This window comes from Mollisia scopiformis (genome assembly GCF_001500285.1).
Source record: "Mollisia scopiformis unplaced genomic scaffold LY89scaffold_1, whole genome shotgun sequence".
Classification (NCBI taxonomy): domain Eukaryota; kingdom Fungi; phylum Ascomycota; class Leotiomycetes; order Helotiales; family Mollisiaceae; genus Mollisia; species Mollisia scopiformis.
In genome coordinates, this window is record NW_017263581.1 from 2,248,301 (window position 1) to 2,269,857 (window position 21,557).

The following is a 21,557-nucleotide window of genomic DNA, read 5'->3' on the forward strand; positions in this document are numbered from 1 at the left end:
CAACCGTTGCGGTGCTGTGCCGCGTGCGGGCTGCAAAGAAATCACAAAAACCAAGGCGCGCGCTTACGAAGACCTTTTTCAGACCTCCCTCCCCTGCCATCTGCACGCCCACCCACGCTGACTGGCCGGAAAGCTGTCATCCATGCCGCATCCTTGGCTGAACCATGCACAAAATGTCCCGAGAACCAGACTGTCGGGTTTTTGTGGCGTTGCTTCATTCAATCACGTTACGCCCGCTCACACCCTCGCCATGCTAGACGACAAGGGCTCAGGGGCTCGCGTACGGCCGAAGCCAGCACAGAAATCTGGAGATGCTATTCTGATGCCTCTCCTGTATGCATCCACCCCCCCTTCGCCCCCTTCTTCCCCGTCAGAGTCTTCGGTCGGCTTGGGTGGGAGCGATGCGATGCATGGAAGAAATCAGATGAGGCTGCGCCGGTCATCAGACAGACAGGTGCTCTATGCCAAATGAAATGTCCAGTGCCCACCGAGAAACTGAGGCTGCCCATGGCGTGCCTTCCATCCTCCCTTGCGGCGTTTTCCCTCTTCGCGGCCTTCGAGACGCGCGTATTCAATACGTTCTAGCCATCGCTATTCCTGATCAACGATTGTCCGTTGCTATTCTTCAACGAGAAGCACTCGTGCGTGAAGTGACTGTTGTGTGCGGCAGGACTGCCGTCGGTCCGGCTCGATCCCTTGTTCGAGTCGTCTATCCCTCAGTGTTATTCCCCGCAGCCATCCTCTTTCCAACAGTCCCAGGCGTCTGTTGCGCATAATTGGGAATTACTGACAGCAAGATCACCCATACAGTGTCCCGCACGGTCAGCAGAGTCTTGTGCGACGCGGTTCCCAGACGCATTCGTGCGTACCATCATAAAGACCGGTATAAGTGCCGGGTGCTCACTCGCTTCACCACTAGCAAGGCTTCAGCGGCTAGTCCGAGCTTGCATATCCCACTGTGCGTCCAAGGGCACCTAGCACTCACTGCCCCTCAGATTGGCCGCTTTTTACGACCAAGCCTGCTGCTGTGCCTCTTGATTCTGGATAAACTTATAGGTCTTTACCAGCAAGACTGCTTCTCAAACGACCTTGCCCTACCGACGAGGCTCTCTCGACTCACAACCCAGAACTTGATAATAGTAGGGCAGATTCCCCGGATGATGTCTATATAATTTTATACATATTTGTTGTTGACTCGCCGCTCGATTTATGTAAGAGCATCTCTCTTCCCGATCCATGTGCGAGTATCTTATATCCTTAACGACAGACGTTCTGCATCCTTCGCTTTTCGACTTGTCCAGTATCATCACGACAGCAACCAGTCGGTCTTCAATGTCGTCGAACAATCAGACTTCGATTCCTACAACGGCGGAGTCTCTATACACCTATACCGTCGTAAGATCGCAACAACCACAGGACTTGACACCGTATAGCGCCGTATGTTTCCCGGAGAATCACCCTGCTATTGAACTTCGCGACTTCTTCAATTCCGAGTCTGACCAAACAAATCAGGTATCTTCTTTCAATCTACCTGCTCGACCTGACACAAACCTCTACACACCCATCTCAATAACCAGCTCGCCCGTCATACCCGTCAAGGCCAACACAACGATGGACAGTGCAGTGCACATCAAGATGTCGCCAGAAATGTCTCCAACCTCTTATACCATGTTCCCTGAAGAAGAGGATTTTAGCCCCCGATTCAGTGGCCCTATGCTTATGAAAGCCAAGACATCATATTCAGCTGGACTTCACATTTCCTTGGGCGGTGACTCGTTAGGTCCCGACTCTCCAAACTTCTGTGGCTCGCCACCTTCTCCATATTTTGGTTCATTTGGCGTCTCCGCACAGCCAAAGCACTCAACTTCTCCACCGAGCGCACACCTAAGTCCTCGCATGCAGCCGACCAGCAGTCAAAGCGAAAACGATCTCCTCTTGTATCAACGAGCATCCATCCACAACAGCAGTTATAGACCGAACATTCAGGCACCTGTTCTCATTGCGCCTAATCCGGCAATCAGGCGGCCAGCGTTTGGATCATATCGGCAGAACTCGCTTCCATCGAACAGGTCGCCCCCTTCGCATTCTTTGCAGCACACGATCTTTTCTCAGGACGATGCATTGAATTCATCGCGAGGGAGAAAAGGCCAAAGGAAAGCGGAACCTTCTTACAACGACTACCACACCATAGTCACAACTCCCGAGCTACGGGAAGAGTTGAACGATCAAGAGTTGCGCATTCTGGACTTGAGGTACAAAGATGGATTGCAGTGGAAGGAAGTTGCAAGCGTGTACTCGAAAGAACACACCAAGAAGACTGCCGTTGCTGCTCTCCAGATGCGGAGGAGAAGATTAATGGAGAGGATCTCGGTACGAACACCAGGAGTGTAGTACATATTCTGTGCTACTTCTCCAAATATCTTCTTATGAATGTTATACTAACTTTGGTATAGGCCAAGGCATACGAAATTGCCTCTTGTAGTCCAAACACAGCCAAGTGGGAGCCGATCTGTAGGCAGCTGCAGAGGTATGCTCAGCGGCGATCATCGCGAGAATCCGCGGAACACCAAAGGAAATGGGAGGTCCATTCACCGTATGGGTCGCATTATGACGTGCAACCGAAGCGTGAGAGAACAGCTTCTGATCTCACTGTTGAGTCGTATGACCAAGACTCTTGGTCTGATGGAAGAGAAAGTACTGGCCACAGTCTTCATGATAGTGATCATGGAGGACTTTTGTCTGCTTTATCAAGTGCGACAATGGACGATGTTCGAAGTCGCGCCACCAGTGATGCTAGCATGCAACTACATATGCAACAGCAACAGCAACAGCAACAGCAACAGCAACAGCATCAACAACAGCAGCAGCAACAACAACAACGCCAACAGCACCAAAACATTCTCTACGCCCAACAGCAAGTCCAACAACAACAAAATAACTGGGGTCCAAGGCAGAACTCCTGAGTCAGTCATTCATTCATAGATAGTGTTTTCGGCCTCTCGAGTGTGCAATTCTGCTTCTTGGCTGCTCTTTAGGGGAATAATGGGAACTGGGACGCGGTATCATGATCACGGTCAGAGAGAGACAGACAGACAGATAGGTAGAATTTAGTCGCAGGGCAGCTGCTTTTATTTTTACATGCGAAATTCTAAAAGACTAAGCATATATTCATTGTACATATTAGTTCCACATCTACAACGAGAAACGAAGATTTTTGCCCACATCTTGCTTGCTTGCTTGATCCTCAGAACAGTCCGTACGTTTCAGAGCTCCTCGGTTGGGCAGCAGGAAAAGTCAAACACGTAGGCTCGTAGGCACCGTTTACGGCCGCAGCATAGGTAGCCCGAGAACAAATGCACGCACGTTACATTACAAATCCCAAGAAACTGTTCCAGGCGCTTCCATCCATGAACGAGTGGAGCAGGGGAGGGGGCCTCGCGCAACTTTCTTGTGATTCTGTATGTATGTGTCTCAGAAGGGTAGAGAGGGATCTTGGGGGCGGGGCGCTACCACCGCCATGCACATGCACTGCAATGTAATAAGAATCTGATAGTTGTGACAGGTAGGCCAGGGGGGAGGGGAGGTTGATGCATGCGGGTCATTTTTTTTTCTGTCAGTGAGACAGAATGTCAGTGAGTGAGACGAGACGTGGGGAAAGGAAGGGAAATGGAGGGGTCGGATGGATCCGAAGGAGGAAGGAAGGAGGAAAGGCTTTTTTTTTTTTTTTGAGTTTGAGTTTGACGGGTGGTGGATTAGACTGGACTGGGTGTGACGTGACGAGATGAGATGGGATGAGATGAGATGAGATGTGCAGGACTTCCTAGGTAGGGTAGGTTCGGAATGGTTGTTCTTTCCTTCTTACGGTACCTAGCTTCCCTGTGACGATTCACTGTTGTGCTGCGCTGGTGTTCGGCGTTGCCTTGGGTTCACACGCCGATTTTGGGCTCGAGGATGGGATGGAGGGAGGAGAGAGAGAAATTGGATTCAATTAGGCAACCGAGATTATGGGAGGAGAGGAGAGTAGAACCAAACATCGGGCGATGATGCTATGCGGCACAGACAGACAGCAGATTGGCTCTTTAGTGAGCTTGGGGAAGGTTGGAGCGAGGGGGAGGGGACGTTGCTTCTTCGCGCAACTATGATGGCTTGGGGGCTTGGAGCTAGAGTCCAGCAGTTCGGTCGTTGGCTGGAGGGAACGGACGGTGCGGATGAGGGTGGTCATTGGTGCATAGTACGAGGGGCGAGCTCGTATTGCGGAGAGAGAGAGAAAGCTTATTTTGGGTACACATCAGCCTTATCTGCGAGCCAGCCCTATTGCTATGTTGGTTAGGTATGTATGGATGAGGAGCAGCATGATGGGAAGGGGGATATAGGCTTATGTTGTTGTTGTTGTTGTTCATGTCAGTCAGCAAGCAAGTATAGTTGGGAATGTACTGTACAGTACTTGGGAAAAGGAGGATTCCCTTTGGGACGAAGAGGGAAGAGGAAGGAGGGCGGGAGGGAATGGTGCGTCAGTGCCTAAATTGACGGGCGCGCTTGGGAGATGGGCTTAATTTGACCACCGAGCCACCAGCGGGACAGACAGATCCACCGTACGTCCTGCATGCATCTGCTGTCTGGTCACTTGACTTGAATGGCTTCAGAGACGCATGCTAGCTGGTGTAACGAGGAATATGACGGGATGTTTGTTACGGGCGAGGACAAAGAGTTGTTGTTTTCTTCAGAGATGGTGGTGCATGCGCTGGCGATCGATGATGGAGATCTAGTGGCTTGCTTACCTGTTTGTGAATGTGTGTGTGTGTGTGTGGGTGTGTGGGTGTGTGGGTGTGTGGGTGTGTGGGTGTGTGGGTGTGTGTCTCGAGCTTGAATGGACGGGAAAGAACGAGATGATGGGAAGGTTTAAATTTCCAACAACACCACCACCAATGATACTGTCGGTCTGGTAACCACTGAGCGCCCCGATGAGACCTTTTGCTCTAAGGATTCGAATCGCACAGGGAGTGGAGCTGCTTCGTGTAACCGCAGAAGCAAGAACTTATGGCAAATTCTGGCGACGGACGAGTGCGAAGCGCATACACATCCTTGTTGTGAAGGGAATGGAGGCGGTGTGGAGGGAAGAGATGCGGCGATCCTGCTTGACATGTTTCATTCAACGTATGGCAAAGGCAGGCTCCGTGGTCTTTTCAGCTCTGGAGTCATTCCGTGTCCCGAGTCCACGGGGCCTGGCTCGGCATATACGGGAGGCTTTGCAAATGCCATTGCTTGCTGCCGATTGTGACAAGTCGGAAGGAAAGTTGGTTATCAAAGGATAGGGTTGCGTTAGAGGAAGTTGCTATTGGAGTGTGCTCAGACGGTTCCAAGCGCTGATGGTTTTGCAGGGTCCGTCTATTTTTACTAGAAGGAGGATGGCTTCGTAGACCGCGCTTAGAAGGAGGGACTAAGTGGATGCCAGGAGAGAAGCGCTGGAAGGGAAGCAAGTGTTGCGAAGAGTTGTGCAAGAGATCTGGAGGGTGGTTGTGTTGTGGTGAAGAGATTTTGGAGAGTGTTGATGCCGGGCTGGCGGGGGATTTGCCGTTTGATGACGGGAGAATATTTGAACGTAGATTCGAAAATGCAAAGATCAGTTTATGGTGGTACTAGTCAATCGTGAAGAGTCTTCAACACCACTATCTGTCTTGAAGATACGGTCTGCAGTTCCTGCCTTGATTGTGGATCCTATCACTGAGCTTGGTGCCTTAAAATTTCGTTCCATGGACATCGTTGCTACTGTGTGTTGGCTCGGGTAGGCATATACCACAGCGCAACGAAAACTAGAAAACACTTTTCGAAAAACAACACCTCTTCTAATCAGACTTGACAGTTGCTCTGCAGCAAGTATTCCTCTTCTACTTAGCTACTAACACATAGCTCTAAGCTATAGATTTAGATCTCCTTGCCAACGTTTGCCAATCGAGAAAGCTGATTTCCCCATCCGCTACCTACGCTCAAGTTCGAGGTCAAAAGCTGGAAAGCCGAAACCTCGAAGGTCTGCCGCCACGACACCCTTTCAACAGCTGTCGGATGATTACGCATACGGTATACTACTACCTATAGCCACAGCTTTCTTGGAAGGATGTCTTGTTCTCAAGCAACTCGATTCCGGCTTCGTTGAAGCATCCAGGCACCAAAGATCTGAAATGAATCCGGAGGAAGGCACTTCCCATTAACGGCATGATAACTTAAACCTTCCCTGAGGTTTCCATAACTAGTAAGCAGAGTGCAGAGATTACCTCACAACCTTCTGCAAAGCTGTATCGTCTTGTACTGACGTCGATGAAACAGAACTTCACATCTCCCGAGCCTCTGCATCTTCGTACCTTTGATAACGAAAACAGAACAAGAGCAACTTGACTCTGAGCCGACTGATATTCTATGGATAACATTCCCGATGCTTCTTGAGTTGTACTGTTGGCATAAACAAGAGAGCAGAGGCAGGAGCGATACGGGAGACATTTGTTGGTGAAGGTGAAGGACATGTTCGTAAACTGCCTACCAGCAAAAAAGAACTTTGTCTTCTGTCTTTTGAAGGTGAAAACCTCTTTGAGTGGATTTATTGCGCCTGCCATCATATGTATTCGATAGTCTGCCCTCCCACACGAATCAGCGTCCATCATCTGTGGATATTGTTCAAACGCTGTTCAATTGTACTGCACAAAGTGTTTAACTACTATCTAGCCATATTGTTCGCATCTTCTCTTTATTTGTTGGTCTATTCGCGTTATTCCCTCTACGAAGCACAATGCGGCCAGGTCCTCGGAGGAAGAGGGAAGTTCCCTTTTCCAGTAAGACTTGGGGTTGGTAGTACAATGTGTGACTTCAAACATAGAAATAGAGCTATTGATCTCTTGACTTCATTGAGCAAGTGTTGCTCCCTGCAATCGTTACACAAGCTTACCTTAGCTTGTACCACGTCGGCGCAAAGCCGTGCAATGTAACACTGCCAGTCTGTGTTCATGGTAGTAGACTCCGAAGCGAACACTAAAATCAAGTATGCTAGAGTATTTAACGTTCCACAATACGAGGGCTACATTTGAAGCGCGCATGGAGTTGTTGTGTTTGACGTAAAAGCAAAGCGCCATTAGCGCGCGAGACGCAATGCATTGCAGAAGCGACGACATCCTTATTCAGCAATGTTTCTGTACTTCAACGTCTGCAAGGAAGACTGGAAATGAACTGCTGTATCTGCACTTTACAATTCTGAGTAATTTAAGCATCTGAAAATCCGAACGACGCAGAACTTGAGCCACGACCCCAAAGTCACTAGTCAACGACTGCCGAAATCCTGCTCCGCAAGACCATCAGACGCCAAGAAAGGATACTCTGCGAGCATTAAGCTACAGCTTTCTCACGAAAGAAAATCATTCATAGAATAGTAACCATATCCAAATGTTCCTTGCCCTAACAGTGTTACACACAATCCTCCTCGCTAAAGTTAGGGGTCAGGGGTCTCGCCTAAATTAGCGTCTATCAGTTTACAAACTGACATCACATCTACCAACCCACTCCTTCTTTTACGTGAAAGTGTCGCAATCATACATAATGACCGCACGGATGTTGTCTTCCGGATATATGAACAAAACCTCGATGTGGAGAGCTTCCTCTCATTAGGAAATTGCCAAGTCTAGGCATGCAGACTAGAAAATTGCCGTTTTGGGAGACTCACTTCAACCAACCCCTCGAAGGCTACGCAGCCTTACCCCGCCACCCCACGTTGAGCAGCCTCGTGTCTCGTTCTCTCTACCATTTTGGCAATTTCTGCTTTTCCGACGCTTTCCAGCAGGAGTATAGTAATAGTAAATCTATACACAAGTGGTGGACCCTGCAGGAGAGCTTCACACCGCCCAGTGGCAGTATTCTGAGCTCTCGTCCATGCTGTATGTTTAAAGGACCTTCGCCTACAGCTATCCTTTTTCATTACTCTTTCCCAAGCTTTCAGTACTCTCTTCTCAGCCCCCAATCTCCATCAAATCTTCTCCTCACAATTCCGCCCAAAATGCCTCCCCAAAGACTCAAGGTCGCCTGCGCAGGCCTCGGACGCATGGGCAAACGCCATGCTCTCCATTTTTTGAATCGCACTCCCCGTGCAGAGCTCGTAGCAGCAAGCTCTCCAGACGACGCCGAGATTCAATGGGCCAGGCAGCATTTAGAGCCCTTTGGGGTCCGGCTTTACAAAGATTACGATGAGATGATCAAGCAGGAGGGTTTACAAGCTGTGGTTATCGCATCTGTTACCACAGTACATGCTGAGCAGGCTATTAAAGCTATTGATGCCAATTTGCATGTGCTGTGTGAGAAGCCCCTCAGTACTTCGGTCGAAGTGGTGGGTCTCACTTCTTCAATTTTTGCAAAGGCTTCAAGCTGACGAAACGGTAGTCACAATCTGTAGTCGACGCAGCAAAGAAAAAGCCAAATCTCAAAGTTATGTGCGGTTTCTCCCGCCGTTTCGATGCCTCGTACCGCGACGCCCACGACAAAATGGACGGCGGACGCATCGGCCGCCCATCCATCTTCCGCTCTCAAACATGTGATATGCTCGACCCCACCGGGTTCTTCGTTGCATACGCCGAGTTCTCGGGTGGGATATTCGTCGATTGCTCGATCCATGATATCGATCTTGCTTTGTGGTTCTTTGGCCAGGATTCTCAAGTCAAAAGTGTTGTTGCTTCTGGGATAACGGCTGTGCAGCCGGAGTTAAGGAAACATCAAGATCGAGATAACGCTGTCGGGATTGTAGAGTTTTATGGGGGACAGATTGCGTATCTGTTTGCTAGCAGAATGATGGCAGCAGGACAGGACGATGCTACGGAGATCATTGGGACGGAGGGGAAGTTGCAGGTCAATGCGCAGCCGATGAGCAATTTGGTGAATATCTATGAAGCGGGTGGCGTGCGGAGGGAGATCCCGCCGCATTATTATGGGAGGTTTGAGAATGCGTTTGTGACGGAAGCGAATGAGTTTACGGCGTGTTGCTTGGATGATGGGAAGTTGCCGATGAAGTTGACGGGCGCGGTGCAGGCGGTTAAGATTGGGTGTGCGCTGCAGGAGGCGTTGGTGACGGGGAAGAAGATTTGGTTTGATGAGGTGGGGAGGAGGAGTGAGAAGGCTTTGTTGTGATTGTTGGTGTGAGTTTTCTTGGTTAAAGATGAGATGGAGATATAATTGGTTGGTAGTTTTACAAGAACGATAGAAAAGTTTGATTTCCGGGTTCCCTTCGCAAAATTAGTCTCCACGGTTGAACTGATCACTTATCAGTCTGTCCTCTATGCTGAAAGTCATTGGTACTGGTATCGCCGATAGCCAAGAGTGTTGATCAATCCGGAGAGCGAGACCGCCGACAAGATGACGGAAGCTTGCCCGCCATACCTCGATACGTTTCCACTCTTGCAAGTTTGATACTTGTGATATACGTCTTGCTATGTCGAACTTCTATTCTTATATATATCACGAAGATGTCATGAAATCTCTAGGTTACGAGTTCAGATTGTGGGCAGTGGCACACCAGTCGCTGTAAATCAGGACATGAAGTCTGAAAGGGAATTTAGGTGGTGATATTAGCGCACGAGTCGTTCGCCTCAATGAAAAGAAATGTATCTGAGATACATTGAACAAAAGAACCTGTTTATATGTCTATCATACCACGCTACTGATGCTTCCTCTCAACGGGAGTATCTTCAAGTAACACTATCCCATATCGACTACCACTTGATGACCTTCTGTGGAAAGAACTCGTCGATGAGCTCGAGATAATATGGCTGCAGAGCGCATTAGCCAAGCGACCTGAAGAAGCAGAAAATGTATTCTTACCTTCAACTTCTTCACACTAGGCACCTCATCACTCTTACTATACAAATCATAAGGATTAAAGGCTCTCACAGCCTCCAACATAGCAGCGTCATGCTCATCCATGAACTCCATATACGCTCCCGCTGAATGCCAAGGATAAAATGAGTGATACCGAATCATGGCAAGTGCTTCTGCAGGAAGGGTGGACTGGTCTTTGACGATGTGATAGAGATATTCGTCGTGTCCCCAGGAGAGCATGATGTTGTCCATTCCACATCCAGGGGTATAGATGCCGTTTTTGGTACCGTAGATCTTATGATCGTGATCTGGATTGCCTTTGAATGTGTCTGGGTAGATGATGCCTGTCGAAATGTTAACCAGTAGACAATAGGGGCGGAGAAAAGGAGAAGGATCGATATCCGAGGAACAGAAGGCTGCAAAATAGGATATTCTTACGTTTATCAAAAGCACATCCAACAGGAAATGTATCACCAACAACATCCCACTGTCCCTCTGCACCATAAAAGAATAGCAATTTTCCCAAGTCATGAATTAGACCCGTCAGCTGCATCCATCTCGGCTTTCCATCTCTTCGAATAGCCTCAGCAGACTGAAGCAGATGTTCAATCTGAGACAGCGAAGTATCAGGATCCGACTCATCAATGAGAGTGTTGAGTTTCTCCATAGCTTCCCAAATTGTCATTTCAGCTCGAGTCTTCGACTTGAAATCATTGCGAGCCTTCAAGTTGTAGGCTACTGTTTGTTTTTCGTGCTGTTCTCTGTAGAAATCCTTTACTCGATCACAAGCATCCTCGTACTGTCTGAACTTGGATTTATCCTTCTCGGTATCGAGGTTCGGGGTTTTTTCTGTCTTCATTTGGTCTTTCAGGACGTTGACTTTGTCGATGTTGTCGGAGAGGTCTTCGAGTGCAAGTCCATCTCGGTCTTGAACTGGGTCCATTGCTGATGGGGCCATGTTGGAGTGACAGATAACGAAGAGAGAAACAGGAGTGGTTACAATTTTGATGGAGGAGAATTGCAATCAAAGACCACTCAGGTTTATGTTTTGAACGAGATGACAGAATGAAAAGACCGAGTTTTGGTACGCAATTGAGCTGCTGAAAACATTATAAACGTCTTCAAACATCACTTGATACTTGTCTATCTCGATCATGACCGCAATCACTGTTTAGCACCACCATGTCGTCCCATATTCCCCAAACCCCACGTTCCAGGTCCAGACGACGAAGTATCTCCGTTACATGCATCTGTATTTGGTAATTCCTGGATACAAAGTAGGATCGGGGTCAGGAAACTCATGTCGGTGAAAAATTCCTTGCTGGGAGGTTGACAAATTAGGGAAAATTACCTGAACGGGATGAGAAGAGGAAGGTGCGGGGTAGCATAGAAGGTCGGATTTAAACTTAAGTCGGAGATAATTCCGGTCTTTCGGATTCGGAGATAGACTACTGTAATTTTGTTTCGTCGCGTCGTCGCGTTCGCCTCAGTGATGATTGTTGTCTTGCACGAATGGTCATCAAGAGCGCAGTGCAACGATCTCATCTCTCTCGGCCATTTGTCGAACGCACGAATGATGAACATTGGAGTATCGATTCTATTTCTTCCTGTGCACTGGTTCTGTAGCCAAGGGAAATTGGAGATTGAACCGATTCAACTCTAACCGTTGAACATCCCGTAAGCCCTTTTCACAGCTCCCTATGCGTATACATACTAATTGGCCAGTTCAACATAGTTAACTGCCAAGAAAGCCACTGCACGGCTCCCTGCGAAGCGAATGAACACCAGACGATCATGCATACTGTCGTGTAAGGTAGGACAAGGTTGCACAAAGGCTGAAGGAGTTCTCATGCTAGCTCATGGAGGACGAACACGTTCTGGTTACACAGATTTGAGATTCCATTGAGAATGAAGAACATGAGTAATGGTCGATCTTGTTGCCGGCTGCGGAGCAACAAATCTGCAGAGCTGGTGTCAAGTGCCATCGGTATTTCACTTTACTCCTTTCATGGAAAGGACATGCCCGGTTGCAGAGCCTTGAATGTGGATGAGATTCCAGATCTGCCAGCAGCGATCTAAGCGCTTTCTCCGCGTGAATTTCTGCAGTTTCCAACCTTGTTCTCAAAGATCTTGACATTTTCCTAATAAACAAGCATAAAATTTCACTCTTAACAATCCATACAAGTGGCCGTCAAATGTCCATCTCTCTATCGATTCATGCACTCGTATTCTCCATCTTTCGCTTCAGCTTAGCCTCCTTCTGCAACTGCCTCGCATACTTGACACCAAATCCATGCTTGAAGATCTCACGGATATCCTCCAAAGTCATGCCCTTAACTTCGGGGTAGCAGAAGTAGACTGCAATCCAGCCGAAGAAGCAGATAGCGGCATAGAATCCAAAGGCTCCTGACGGAGTTGTGTTTTCCATTTGTGTGAGGAAGGTGGACGCGACGATAATGTTTGAGCCCCAACATGAGCATGTCAACATCATGGTACTGGAGAACTGTTAGCTTGTGTTGCATGAAGTAGAAGTGGGACTTAGTACATACCCATAAGCACGAACTTCCATGGGGAAGAATTCGGAGCTGAGCCAAGCGGTGTTTCCCATGCCCGATGAGTAGAACCCGACGTAGATGATCATGCAAGCCAGCACAACGTATGCAGGCCATCCAATCTTGGTTGTCTTAAGAGTGAGATCGTGGTTGATTGGGATCCAATGGAAAGCAACTGCCGCAAGTGCAAGGAACAAAGCCATACCCCACTGCGACTTTGTTAGTATCTAAATAAGTTCTAGGAGAAATTGTGAGCTTACCATAGTGGAAAGTAAGATACGACGGCGACCGAATCGATCAACGACCATGAGATTGACCCAAGTGAAGAAGAAGTTGGTGGCTGCGATGATGGTTCCAACAGCGACTGGATTCGCAAAGCCAACGAGGGCGAACAATGTCGAAGAGTAATACATCAAGGAATTGAATCCACCCAGCTGACTGATAGCCATGAGACCACAAGCTGCGATGAGAGCTCTTAGATTGCCAGGGACAACATACAGCTGCTTGAGCAGCCACAAGTCACCTTTTCCTTCCTTCAAAGCCTTCGCTTCAGCAACATGGCCCGCAATGTGTTGAACCTTCTGCCGGACTTGCTCTTGGGTTCCTTGGGGGAAGATCTTCTGGATAACAACGGCAGCTTCGTCGTGCTTGTCATGATAGATGAGTTGACGGGGCGATTCTGGGCAGAAAGGCAACAAGCAACAGAGGATGAGAGCTGGTACTGCTCCTAAAGCAACCATAGCTCTCCATCCATGAGGAACTTTTGCCAGAGCTGCTCCAATGCCGTACGAAATGAGTTGCCCACCAGTGATACTCATGTTGTCGAGCCCGATCATTCGTCCGCGATATTTTGCCGGGGCGACTTCTGCGATATACAGTGGGACGATCATAGCGGCTGATCCAACACCGAAGCCTACAACGAGACGTCCAACGGTCATTTGGGCGAGGGAGTAAGCCGAAGCTTGCAGGATAGCACCGATGATGAAGAGGAAGCAGCCCATGTAAATGGCTCCTTTGCGCCCAAACCGATCAGCGGTCAGACCAGCAGCGACAGCGCCAATGAAAGCTCCGCCAGAGGTAATTGAGGTGATGAGTTCCTTTTCGCTGGCATTTAGGACTTTGCCTAGATCATCGTTGAGGTAGACCAGGACTGCTGATATAATGCCAGTGTCATAACCTGATCGTCTTATTAGGATATGTCTAGGTTCCAGGTGGAAGACGCGACTTACCAAAGAGGAGGCCACCAACGCCTGCCGTGATAGCGACGAGCCAAGCATATTTTCCAGATTGCGTCTTCTCGATCGAATCGAGATCTTCGTAAATTTCCGAATTTTTGTCAAGGGAATTTGACGAGAGTTGCTCAACATGAAGAGTGTCGACCTTTTGGTCATCCATTTCTGAGTGAAGACCCATGTTGTGGGATTGGGCTCGAAAAGATCTCGAACTCGCCGAATAAGAATGAAGGCAAATGAATTGATCCAAATGACAATTGAGGAAGATACTTGAGAAGATGCTATCTGAGATGTTCAAGCATAGGTGGGCCACTTGACAGTTTATATCATCTTTTCTTGATTGTGGTTGAGAGATAAAAGACTTCGAATCGAAATCGGGTAAGAACCTTATTTTACTCTTTTGGCCTGTCCGAGGAAAGTAATAAAAGACATGAGACCCAGCATTGCCAAGTTCTGACAGTGGCGAGGGCGAGGCTATTATTGTGGCTTGGGCGGGGATGCGGGGAAGTGGGCTAACCCCAGACTTCCTTTGTCTCAACAGCATCGATGACGGTCTAGCTCTGCCACTTTAGCATACTTGGGATATATGTTATTCCGCTTTATTATTCCGCACTGCAGAAACTTCGATCTTGTTCCAATCAAAGTTCAGCGGCGTCTGGCGGACAATAGGATCGGAAAGCGCGGGACACTAACTCGGTTAGTTTTCTCACTCCGAAAGGCAACTAAGCAAGCCCTACTAACCTCATGCATTCCCGATGCAGCATTACTACTCCAGCTTCCCCGCATTCAGTATTTCCTCTTTTCATTTCAATCATTCTTACCCTCGACTTTTGCATTTCCAGGCAGGAAATAGTCAATTGTTCGTCGCAAACAAGGGTTTCGAACCCAACAGCAATGAAAGCAATTCTAGGATCTCTAGATGCCGCAATCTAGTCCGCAGTCCAGGTAATTCCCATGAACCATTGCTGTGGGAACAGAACTGACAGGGCTAGAACTCCTGACAATAGGCAGGATGATAACGGTCGTTACCCATTTTCGATACCTCCTTGCCCCACTCTTGCATGCTTGACGGTCGAGCTTCCATTCATGACAGCATTTCTGGCGACTATCACTCTGAAAAGGGCTAACCAGCTGTACTGATAGACTTAAATGCCGTGGCGGCAAAGTCTACTTTCGGGAAGCTACGGTTTCGGCACGGCTCATCTGCCCGATATGATAGTGATTTTGCGAAGGATCAGCAATGGGTGAGGACAACAGGGAAGAGTAAGTCACTCAAGTTCCATCTTCCACCTCCGATCCGATACTGACATACGACTAGTCTGCACGGAATTTGTCGATGAACTCCCAGAGTTAGAGGAGATCTATTCAACAAGTTCGAGTTCTAAGCCCAAAGATGCGTCCGCTTCGGGAATCACCACACCACGGAATCTCCCAGCACCATCCCCAGGTGGTTCTATAGCTGTAACCTCGACTGTTTCTGATGATTTGACGCCATGGACTTTGCCGCCTCTCTACGCAGGAACGCAAGTTGTCACATCGCCTATCAAGAGACGTCGAACAAACGACACAGGATCTCCATTCCACTCGAGCAATTACATAGGTGCTGATCAAGGTTCTAGATCTCTTTCTTTTCATGAAACAAATCAGAGCGTTGGCGAATATCCTTCCAACCGAGGAGAGGATGCCATCGACTCCCTGTTGAGAGCCGCTGACTTTTCTGAGCAAGAAAGCAACCAATCAGTAAATTTACCTGATCACCCTTCCCGAGACGTAGGATCATCTTTCGCAGTTGAGGTCCAGCCTGACACACCAGGAGTCTGGCCGCATGCAAGCGTGCAGGAAGCATGCTTGATGAGGTATTTCATCGACGAGCTAGCATGCTGGGTAAGTTTCAGCCCAGGATCGCTATCTGAACCATCAGCTTACTGGTTTAAGTTCGACTTATGTGATCCAGAGCGGCATTTTGCCCTCATTGTCCCGCAGCGAGCAAAGCATTGCCCGGCTCTTCTCAACGCAATCTTCACTGCATCGGCAAGACACCTCTGCCATCTTGACCAATACAGAAAAGATAACGCAGTGGAGTATCTCGAGAAGCGGCTCGCCGATCTGCATATCGAGACCGCTGTAGAGTATCACAGCCGATGCATCGAACATCTAGTTTCTGTTTCCGATGATCCAGAAGCAGCATTTGATGAAAATCTCCTCGTTGCGTCGATCATCTTACGCTTCTATGAGGAAGTTGATGCACCCCTGAACGGCGGCGATTGGGAGACTGGACTTCGGGGGACGCAAGTCTTCATCGAAGCTCAGGCTTCGGCTGGGCCGCAGAGTAGTCTGCAACGAGCCGCTTTCCGAGTAGCTTGCCGTCAAGAAGTGTACATGGCCTTCATCAAACAACGTCCATTCGGAATGCCGCTAAACTTCGATGATTATCGATCCTTGGAACCAACAGATGACCATACCTGGGCCCACCGAGTAGTGGTACATTGCGCCGATGTATTAATGTATTGCTACGGCGAACATCCATCGAATCATCTGGACTATGACTCGTTGATGGAATACCATCGTAGCTGGGATGATCTGAGACCAAAGTCCTTTGAACCTATCTTTGAGCGGCCTCCCGATCTGCACCGAGGCGAGGTCTGGCCTGAGTTGTGGTTCCTTTCGGACTGCCATGTTACTGCCGTTCAGCACTTTGATCTTTCCAAGATCTTGCTTACGGTTTACGACCCGCGAATACCTCGTCTGGGCCCATCTCACCGGGCTGCGGCTCGACGGATCGAGGTAAGTCTGCAATGATTCTATGAGAAAAGTGGCCATTAACGTGCTTCAGGCAGAAGTAAACCAGATTATCAAGCGCCTTTGTGGAGTGGCAATCTCGGTAAGTCAGCTCAAGAATCAGAACTGAATCTATTAACTTTGACTGGGCCGATGGGTTCTTTCTTTTTTCAGTCAGAAATGCTAATTGGTGTGGACCCAGAATCGAAGAGCCCCACCAGCAATGAATACAGCTTGTATGGCAATAGCCATGTGCGGCGACCAATTCACAGATCCAAGAGAGCAGCAAGGCATCTTGGATGTCCTGGTATACACCGATACTAAGCATGCGTGGCCCACTAAAGAGATTCAAGATAGGTTAAAGGATGCTTGGAATTGGACAAGTCCTAGGATGTAATGATATTGAACGTTTATGAATGATGTAAATAAGTTTGGATATGACTTCCTATCAACGACGCTGTAATATCTCCATGTAGTGCAAATGCTCTTCACCATCACCACTCCACTTACTCAACATCCTCGAATCTTCTCCATACTTTCAGAGGCATTGGACCTGGTGACAAATTGAAAGCTTCAACCCGATCTGGCACCCAATTCTCGTGCGGTAAGGCAAACTCAAATCGATGAACCACACTTGCAAGCAGCACAGTCTGTTCCACTACAAACCCAAGCATCAGCATCCATTCACAATATAACATTATAGGGGAGACTTACAATAACTAATATTCCTCCCAATACACCCCCTAGCCCCAGTACTAAACGTGATAAACGCAGCCTGCAACTCCTTCGCATCATCGCCCAACCACCTCTCAGGCCGATACTTCTCGGGCTCAGGAAACACATTCTGATCTCGATGCGCTACATAAGCGGAGATAGACACCGATGTATCGCCTGATATGAAATCACCCAAGATCGGTGCGCCTTCCGGTGGCGTGCGTCTCGGAAGTCCGAAAGTCGATGGAGGGAATAATCGCAACGCTTCATCGAGACAAGCACGAAGGTACGGTAAGTGTCGAACTTTGTCGTACGGTATGACGACCTCGGAAGGTTCGATCACAGCGTCGAGTTCGGCTCGGAGTTTGGACAAGCATGCTGGGTTGGCCAGGAGCAGATACATGGCGTTGCACATCCCGATTGCTGTTGTATCGGAGCCGGCATTCATCATGATCGAGATCTCGGCTACGATTTCGCCCCATTCCATTCCATTTGGATTCCCGTTCTTGTCTTCCATCAACGCGGAGAAGAAGTCATCTAGTTTCTCGCCGGCGCGGTAGCGGGCTAGTCGCTGGGTTGCTCGGTGCCAGACTATGTCGTTCCAGCCTTCGTTCAATTTCCACATCCTTCTGAAATCCGACGAGACGAGTTTCGAGATCTTGGTCAGGAAGGGGAACCAGGAGTATGCCCAGACGAGAATTGATTGCGCTCGTGCCGTGGCGTGGAGACATTCTCGATAGTTGGCTTTGTAGAGTTTGCCGTCCATTGTCTCGGCTGTGACTAGGTCATGGCCTTGATCTAGGAATCCGAGACGTTCGGAGAGGCCGATGTCTGCGATGGCATCGAGGGTGAAGAAGTTTGAGTAGGCTCGGTAGTCGAATGTGAGGTCTTGTGGTGCCGGGACCATACCTTTCTTAAGGGGCTGAGTGCAGCGAGCATCTGCTGCGATGATGAAACGAGATGTCTTGTCTGCGACTTTGTGTTCCCACCCTTCGAGGTTCTTGAGAGCGTATGCACTGGACAAGATTCGGCGTTTGCGTTGGTGGTCTAATTTATCGGTAGCATCGGCGAGGTGGTGGTGAGTGCCTGCTAGAGTGTCGTAGAATACGTCTTTGACGCATTTTGTGTTGTGGCCATAGATGTCCTGAATTCAATCAGTATGACTTGAGGAAGGAAATTGGGAAAAGATCTACCTTGATCGCTGAAAGGTCGGAGTATGACAACGAATTTGGACCAATGCGAACAACTGGCGATTTCTTGTGAGCCTCTAGAAGAGCAAGAGACCGGAATCCTTTGTGAGCTTCATAACTGAAACTGAGATCTGTGATTCCGGACAGAAAATTGAAATTTGGATATTTGCGAAGGCCTTTGGGATCGCGAAAGTATTCGACGAGTGGCCAAACGAGGAAGTAAGTGAACAACAAGAAAGCCGTCAGCGCGAATAGTATAATGCCAAACATATTTGCAAGAACTGAAGGTATTGAAAATAAGACAAAGAGCTAAGTCAAGTCGACGATGTCTATTTAGACATGCGAATGAATTCTTGCCAGAGCCTCAGGGTCAGGATTAGCCAGAGGAGAGGCCCACAACTCGGATCACTTGAAGGAAGTTGGCAAATATGGCTATAACTTTCCTACTTCTAACTCGAGTAGGCCAGAACTCGAAGCAGCAGAGTCTTCCGGGGGCATGAGTTCCACACTCATTCTTCAAAGAGCAAGATTGCCACTGGCAAGCCACAATCGGTCGGATTTTGATTTCTGGGGTAATTACCCCACCATATTGCGAGAGACCGCCCGATAGACTGATGCAATAAGTTGGCTTTAGAATCGCTGTCCTGGACTGCAACGGACTGTAAATTCTTGCTTCATGTGAAGATGTGGGAGTCTTTGCTGAATTTCCGAAACGGATTGGAAGTTCGTGAAATAAAAGGGGCAATTCTTTAGTGTCGCGCTAGTCTGACTAGATTGGGCAATTTCTCATGAGGAAATTTTCCTTTTTCCATCCACCTGGCAAGCTGCCTCCATCTTTGCAAGGAGAGTATACCCAAAATACTCTTCGGACGGCAAGTGTTTGTCTGGGGCTTCATGGAGTCAGTTCCCAGGGTAGTGTTCTGGGGAAGCTCTGACGATTTCCCTACCCCTTCGCCCATCACGTGCGCGGGGTCTTTCTCCGATTGTGATGCTGTAAATTCAAGTTAACCTCAGATGGCTGTCTACTTTCTTGCCTTCGGAGTTTGTTCAAGTTCTCACTGTTCACCATGGCATTTGTATCAAACATGGCCGACATGATCACTCCAGACTCCAGACTTGTGGGCATTCTTCCACTGACACAGAAGGATGACTTGGCATTCCTGCTCTTCGTCATTTTATCTGCAGCTCTATACAGCTTTTACCTCAGAGACAAGCCTGATCCTTATCTACACGTTTGGTTTGAGAAGCCTCAACAAATCGAAGCCAATCGAAGGGAACCTGAGACGAGAGATATTGCCGTGAAACTTGAAGAGCTCGTAAGATCACGTTTGAATGCTCGTTCGCACAAGCTGATTTTATGCACTAGAAAAAATATCTTGTCATATTCTGGGGCTCTCAGTCTGGAACGGCAGAGGGATTCGCAAATCGCTTGGTACGAGATTTTCGAGGTCGTTTCAGCCTAGATGCATTAGCTGCGGACTTAGCAGACTACGATCCAGAATCGATTGCCAACATTCCAGAGTCCAAATTTGCTATCTTCATCATCTCGACATACGGTGATGGAGATCCAAGCGACAATGCCACACATTTTCTTTCCTGGCTAGGCTCGAACAGGACAACTCGATTTTCCAATCTTCGCTATGCGGCTTTCGGTCTTGGCAACAAGAACTACAAGTTTTACAACCGAATTATTGACGTTGTGACTGAGAGTCTCGATAGTATTGGAGCGACTCCGTTACTGCCAGTTGGCAAGGCGGATGATTCGAAGGGTACTACCGATGAGGACTTCACAGAGTGGAAGCATGCTCTTTTTGCAATGTTTTGTGAAAGGCTGGGCTTCAAAGAACGTCCAAATCAGTACGAGCCTGCTCTACGTGTGGTGGAAGACACCTCCTTGGAAGCTATCGATCTGCATATTGGTGAACCTGTCAACATACAAACGAAGAAGGGCCACGCTCCCATCTCGCCAATCCGACCTTTGCCAATCAAAGACGCAAGAAGGCTCCTATCTACCACAACTCGAAATTGTCTACACCTGGAATTGGATACGAATGACTTCCCCGAACTGAAATACAAGACTGGAGACCATCTCGCTGTATGGCCTTCAAATCCTTCTTCGGATGTCCAACAATTGGCAAATTGTCTTGGCCTCCAGGAACGACTTGACATTCCTTTGTTGATGCAGAGTCTAGATCCGTCAATTCAAGTCAAGGTTCCGTCTCCTACGACTTGGGATGCACTTTTGCAATACTATCTGGAAATATGTGCTCCGGTGTCAAGAGACACCGTCACGGCACTAGCTCACTTTGCACCTTCAGAGACTGCCAAAGCTACGCTGAAAGGTCTCGGTGGGGATAAGGACGTGTATCAAGAATATTGCTCAAAGACGCACGTAACATTGGGACGACTCTTGGAAGCTGTGTCTCCTGGAATTGGATCTTGGTCGAACTTGCCACTAGCTTTTGTTATCGAGAGTCTTCCAACTCTTTCACCACGCTACTACTCAATCTCATCGTCCTCCATCGTTTCTCCCAAACAAATCTCTATCACAGTTGCGACATCCACGGAAGCGTCATTGAATCAAAGTCTTTCCATCCCTGGAGTCACAACCAACTATCTCTCTGCAATTGAACAAGACAAGCGACAAAAATTCACTGGATCAGTTCACAACCTCTCTGGGCCGAGCAACATCCTCGAGAATAGAGCAAAGCTATTCGCCCACATCCGAACATCGAAATTCAGACTCCCCACAATACCCAAACATCCCATTATCATGATCGCATCTGGCAGTGGAATCGCACCATTTCGAGGATTCCTCGCTGAGCGCGCACGTATGGCGGCCATTGGAAGAGAAGTTGGGAAGAATCTTCTCTTCTTCGGATGTCGTTCCGAGGAAGACTTCTTGTATCGGGATGAGCTTCAAGAGCTCCCAAGGTCAAACAGTGACACTGAAATTGTGACTGCTTTCTCGAGAGCTGGTGAAAGAAAGGTGTACGTTCAGGATCGAGTTGAAGAGAGGGATGAAGAGGTGGTAAGTCTGTTGGAGCAGAATGCATATTTCTATATTTGCGGGAGTGCGGCGATGGCGAGAGACGTTACTGCGAGACTTGGAAAATGTTTGATGAAGAGGAAAGGGTGGAGTGATAATGAATTAAGGGGATGGTCGGAAAGTATCAAGAAGGCTCACCGGTGGCAAGAAGATGTTTGGGGTTGAATACAAAGTAGCAAGCAAAGACGCGCGAGTCGAAATC

The 21,557-nt window shown here is 48.4% G+C and overlaps 7 protein-coding genes across 7 annotated transcripts; 4 read left to right on the forward strand and 3 right to left on the reverse strand.

The window, feature by feature from the left end:
* The first annotated feature begins 1,027 nt into the window (after positions 1-1,027).
* Positions 1,028-3,051, forward strand: LY89DRAFT_23986 (uncharacterized protein). The gene is made up of 4 exons (XM_018206106.1): positions 1,028-1,209; positions 1,263-1,437; positions 1,513-2,370; positions 2,454-3,051. The coding sequence occupies exons 2-4, from the start codon at positions 1,333-1,335 to the stop codon at positions 2,961-2,963; spliced, it is 1,473 nt and encodes a 490-aa protein (XP_018078865.1). The 5' UTR covers positions 1,028-1,209; positions 1,263-1,332; the 3' UTR covers positions 2,964-3,051.
* A 4,930-nt stretch (positions 3,052-7,981) lies between these two features.
* LY89DRAFT_745392 (NAD-binding Rossmann fold oxidoreductase family protein) lies at positions 7,982-9,153 on the forward strand (the record flags this gene model as incomplete). Its single annotated transcript, XM_018221065.1, has 2 exons — positions 7,982-8,359; positions 8,413-9,153. The coding sequence occupies exons 1-2, from the start codon at positions 8,033-8,035 to the stop codon at positions 9,151-9,153; spliced, it is 1,068 nt and encodes a 355-aa protein (XP_018078866.1). The 5' UTR covers positions 7,982-8,032.
* Positions 9,154-9,734: 581 nt separating this feature from the next.
* Positions 9,735-10,783, reverse strand: LY89DRAFT_571771 (DUF706-domain-containing protein; the record flags this gene model as incomplete). Its single annotated transcript, XM_018208611.1, has 3 exons — positions 9,735-9,791; positions 9,844-10,184; positions 10,279-10,783. 3 exons carry the CDS (start codon positions 10,781-10,783, stop codon positions 9,735-9,737), a joined length of 903 nt encoding a protein of 300 aa, XP_018078867.1.
* A 1,272-nt stretch (positions 10,784-12,055) lies between these two features.
* LY89DRAFT_634645 (general substrate transporter) lies at positions 12,056-13,787 on the reverse strand (the record flags this gene model as incomplete). The annotated part of the gene is made up of 4 exons (XM_018211401.1): positions 12,056-12,335; positions 12,390-12,601; positions 12,653-13,569; positions 13,622-13,787. The coding sequence occupies 4 exons, from the start codon at positions 13,785-13,787 to the stop codon at positions 12,056-12,058; spliced, it is 1,575 nt and encodes a 524-aa protein (XP_018078868.1).
* Positions 13,788-14,367: 580 nt separating this feature from the next.
* LY89DRAFT_679640 (uncharacterized protein) lies at positions 14,368-16,850 on the forward strand. The gene is made up of 7 exons (XM_018213917.1): positions 14,368-14,569; positions 14,617-14,645; positions 14,768-14,887; positions 14,943-15,508; positions 15,560-16,408; positions 16,458-16,505; positions 16,605-16,850. The coding sequence occupies exons 1-7, from the start codon at positions 14,544-14,546 to the stop codon at positions 16,797-16,799; spliced, it is 1,833 nt and encodes a 610-aa protein (XP_018078869.1). The 5' UTR covers positions 14,368-14,543; the 3' UTR covers positions 16,800-16,850.
* Positions 16,693-18,974, reverse strand: LY89DRAFT_24065 (cytochrome P450). The gene is made up of 3 exons (XM_018206108.1): positions 18,310-18,974; positions 17,117-18,260; positions 16,693-17,060 (listed from the first exon to the last, which is right to left on the reverse strand). The coding sequence occupies exons 1-3, from the start codon at positions 18,574-18,576 to the stop codon at positions 16,909-16,911; spliced, it is 1,563 nt and encodes a 520-aa protein (XP_018078870.1). The 5' UTR covers positions 18,577-18,974; the 3' UTR covers positions 16,693-16,908.
* Positions 18,975-19,200: 226 nt separating this feature from the next.
* On the forward strand, positions 19,201-21,520 carry LY89DRAFT_703542 (riboflavin synthase domain-like protein; the record flags this gene model as incomplete). Its single annotated transcript, XM_018217327.1, has 3 exons — positions 19,201-19,268; positions 19,502-19,622; positions 19,673-21,520. The coding sequence occupies 3 exons, from the start codon at positions 19,201-19,203 to the stop codon at positions 21,518-21,520; spliced, it is 2,037 nt and encodes a 678-aa protein (XP_018078871.1).
* Positions 21,521-21,557: the final 37 nt, after the last annotated feature.

What these genes read in the sequence shown, in the direction of transcription:
- LY89DRAFT_679640 (XM_018213917.1), top strand. Translation starts at nt 14,544, where the DNA reads ATGCCGCAATCTAGTCCGCAGTCCAG. An exon ending in GGTGAGGACAACAGGGAAGA is followed by an intron (nt 14,888 to 14,942) that starts GTAAGTCACTCA and finishes ACATACGACTAG; the next exon opens with TCTGCACGGAATTTGTCGAT. An exon ending in TCGACGAGCTAGCATGCTGG is followed by an intron (nt 15,509 to 15,559) that starts GTAAGTTTCAGC and finishes TACTGGTTTAAG; the next exon opens with TTCGACTTATGTGATCCAGA.
- LY89DRAFT_24065 (XM_018206108.1), bottom strand. Translation starts at nt 18,576, where the DNA reads ATGTTTGGCATTATACTATTCGCGCTGACGGCTTTCTTGTTGTTCACT. An exon ending in CCGACCTTTCAGCGATCAAG is followed by an intron (nt 18,261 to 18,309) that starts GTAGATCTTTTC and finishes GATTGAATTCAG; the next exon opens with GACATCTATGGCCACAACAC. An exon ending in TGGGAGGAATATTAGTTATT is followed by an intron (nt 17,061 to 17,116) that starts GTAAGTCTCCCC and finishes TTGGGTTTGTAG; the next exon opens with TGGAACAGACTGTGCTGCTT.
- LY89DRAFT_23986 (XM_018206106.1), top strand. Translation starts at nt 1,333, where the DNA reads ATGTCGTCGAACAATCAGACTTCGATTCCTACAACGGCGGAGTCTCTA. An exon ending in ACTTGACACCGTATAGCGCC is followed by an intron (nt 1,438 to 1,512) that starts GTATGTTTCCCG and finishes CAAACAAATCAG; the next exon opens with GTATCTTCTTTCAATCTACC. An exon ending in GATTAATGGAGAGGATCTCG is followed by an intron (nt 2,371 to 2,453) that starts GTACGAACACCA and finishes ACTTTGGTATAG; the next exon opens with GCCAAGGCATACGAAATTGC.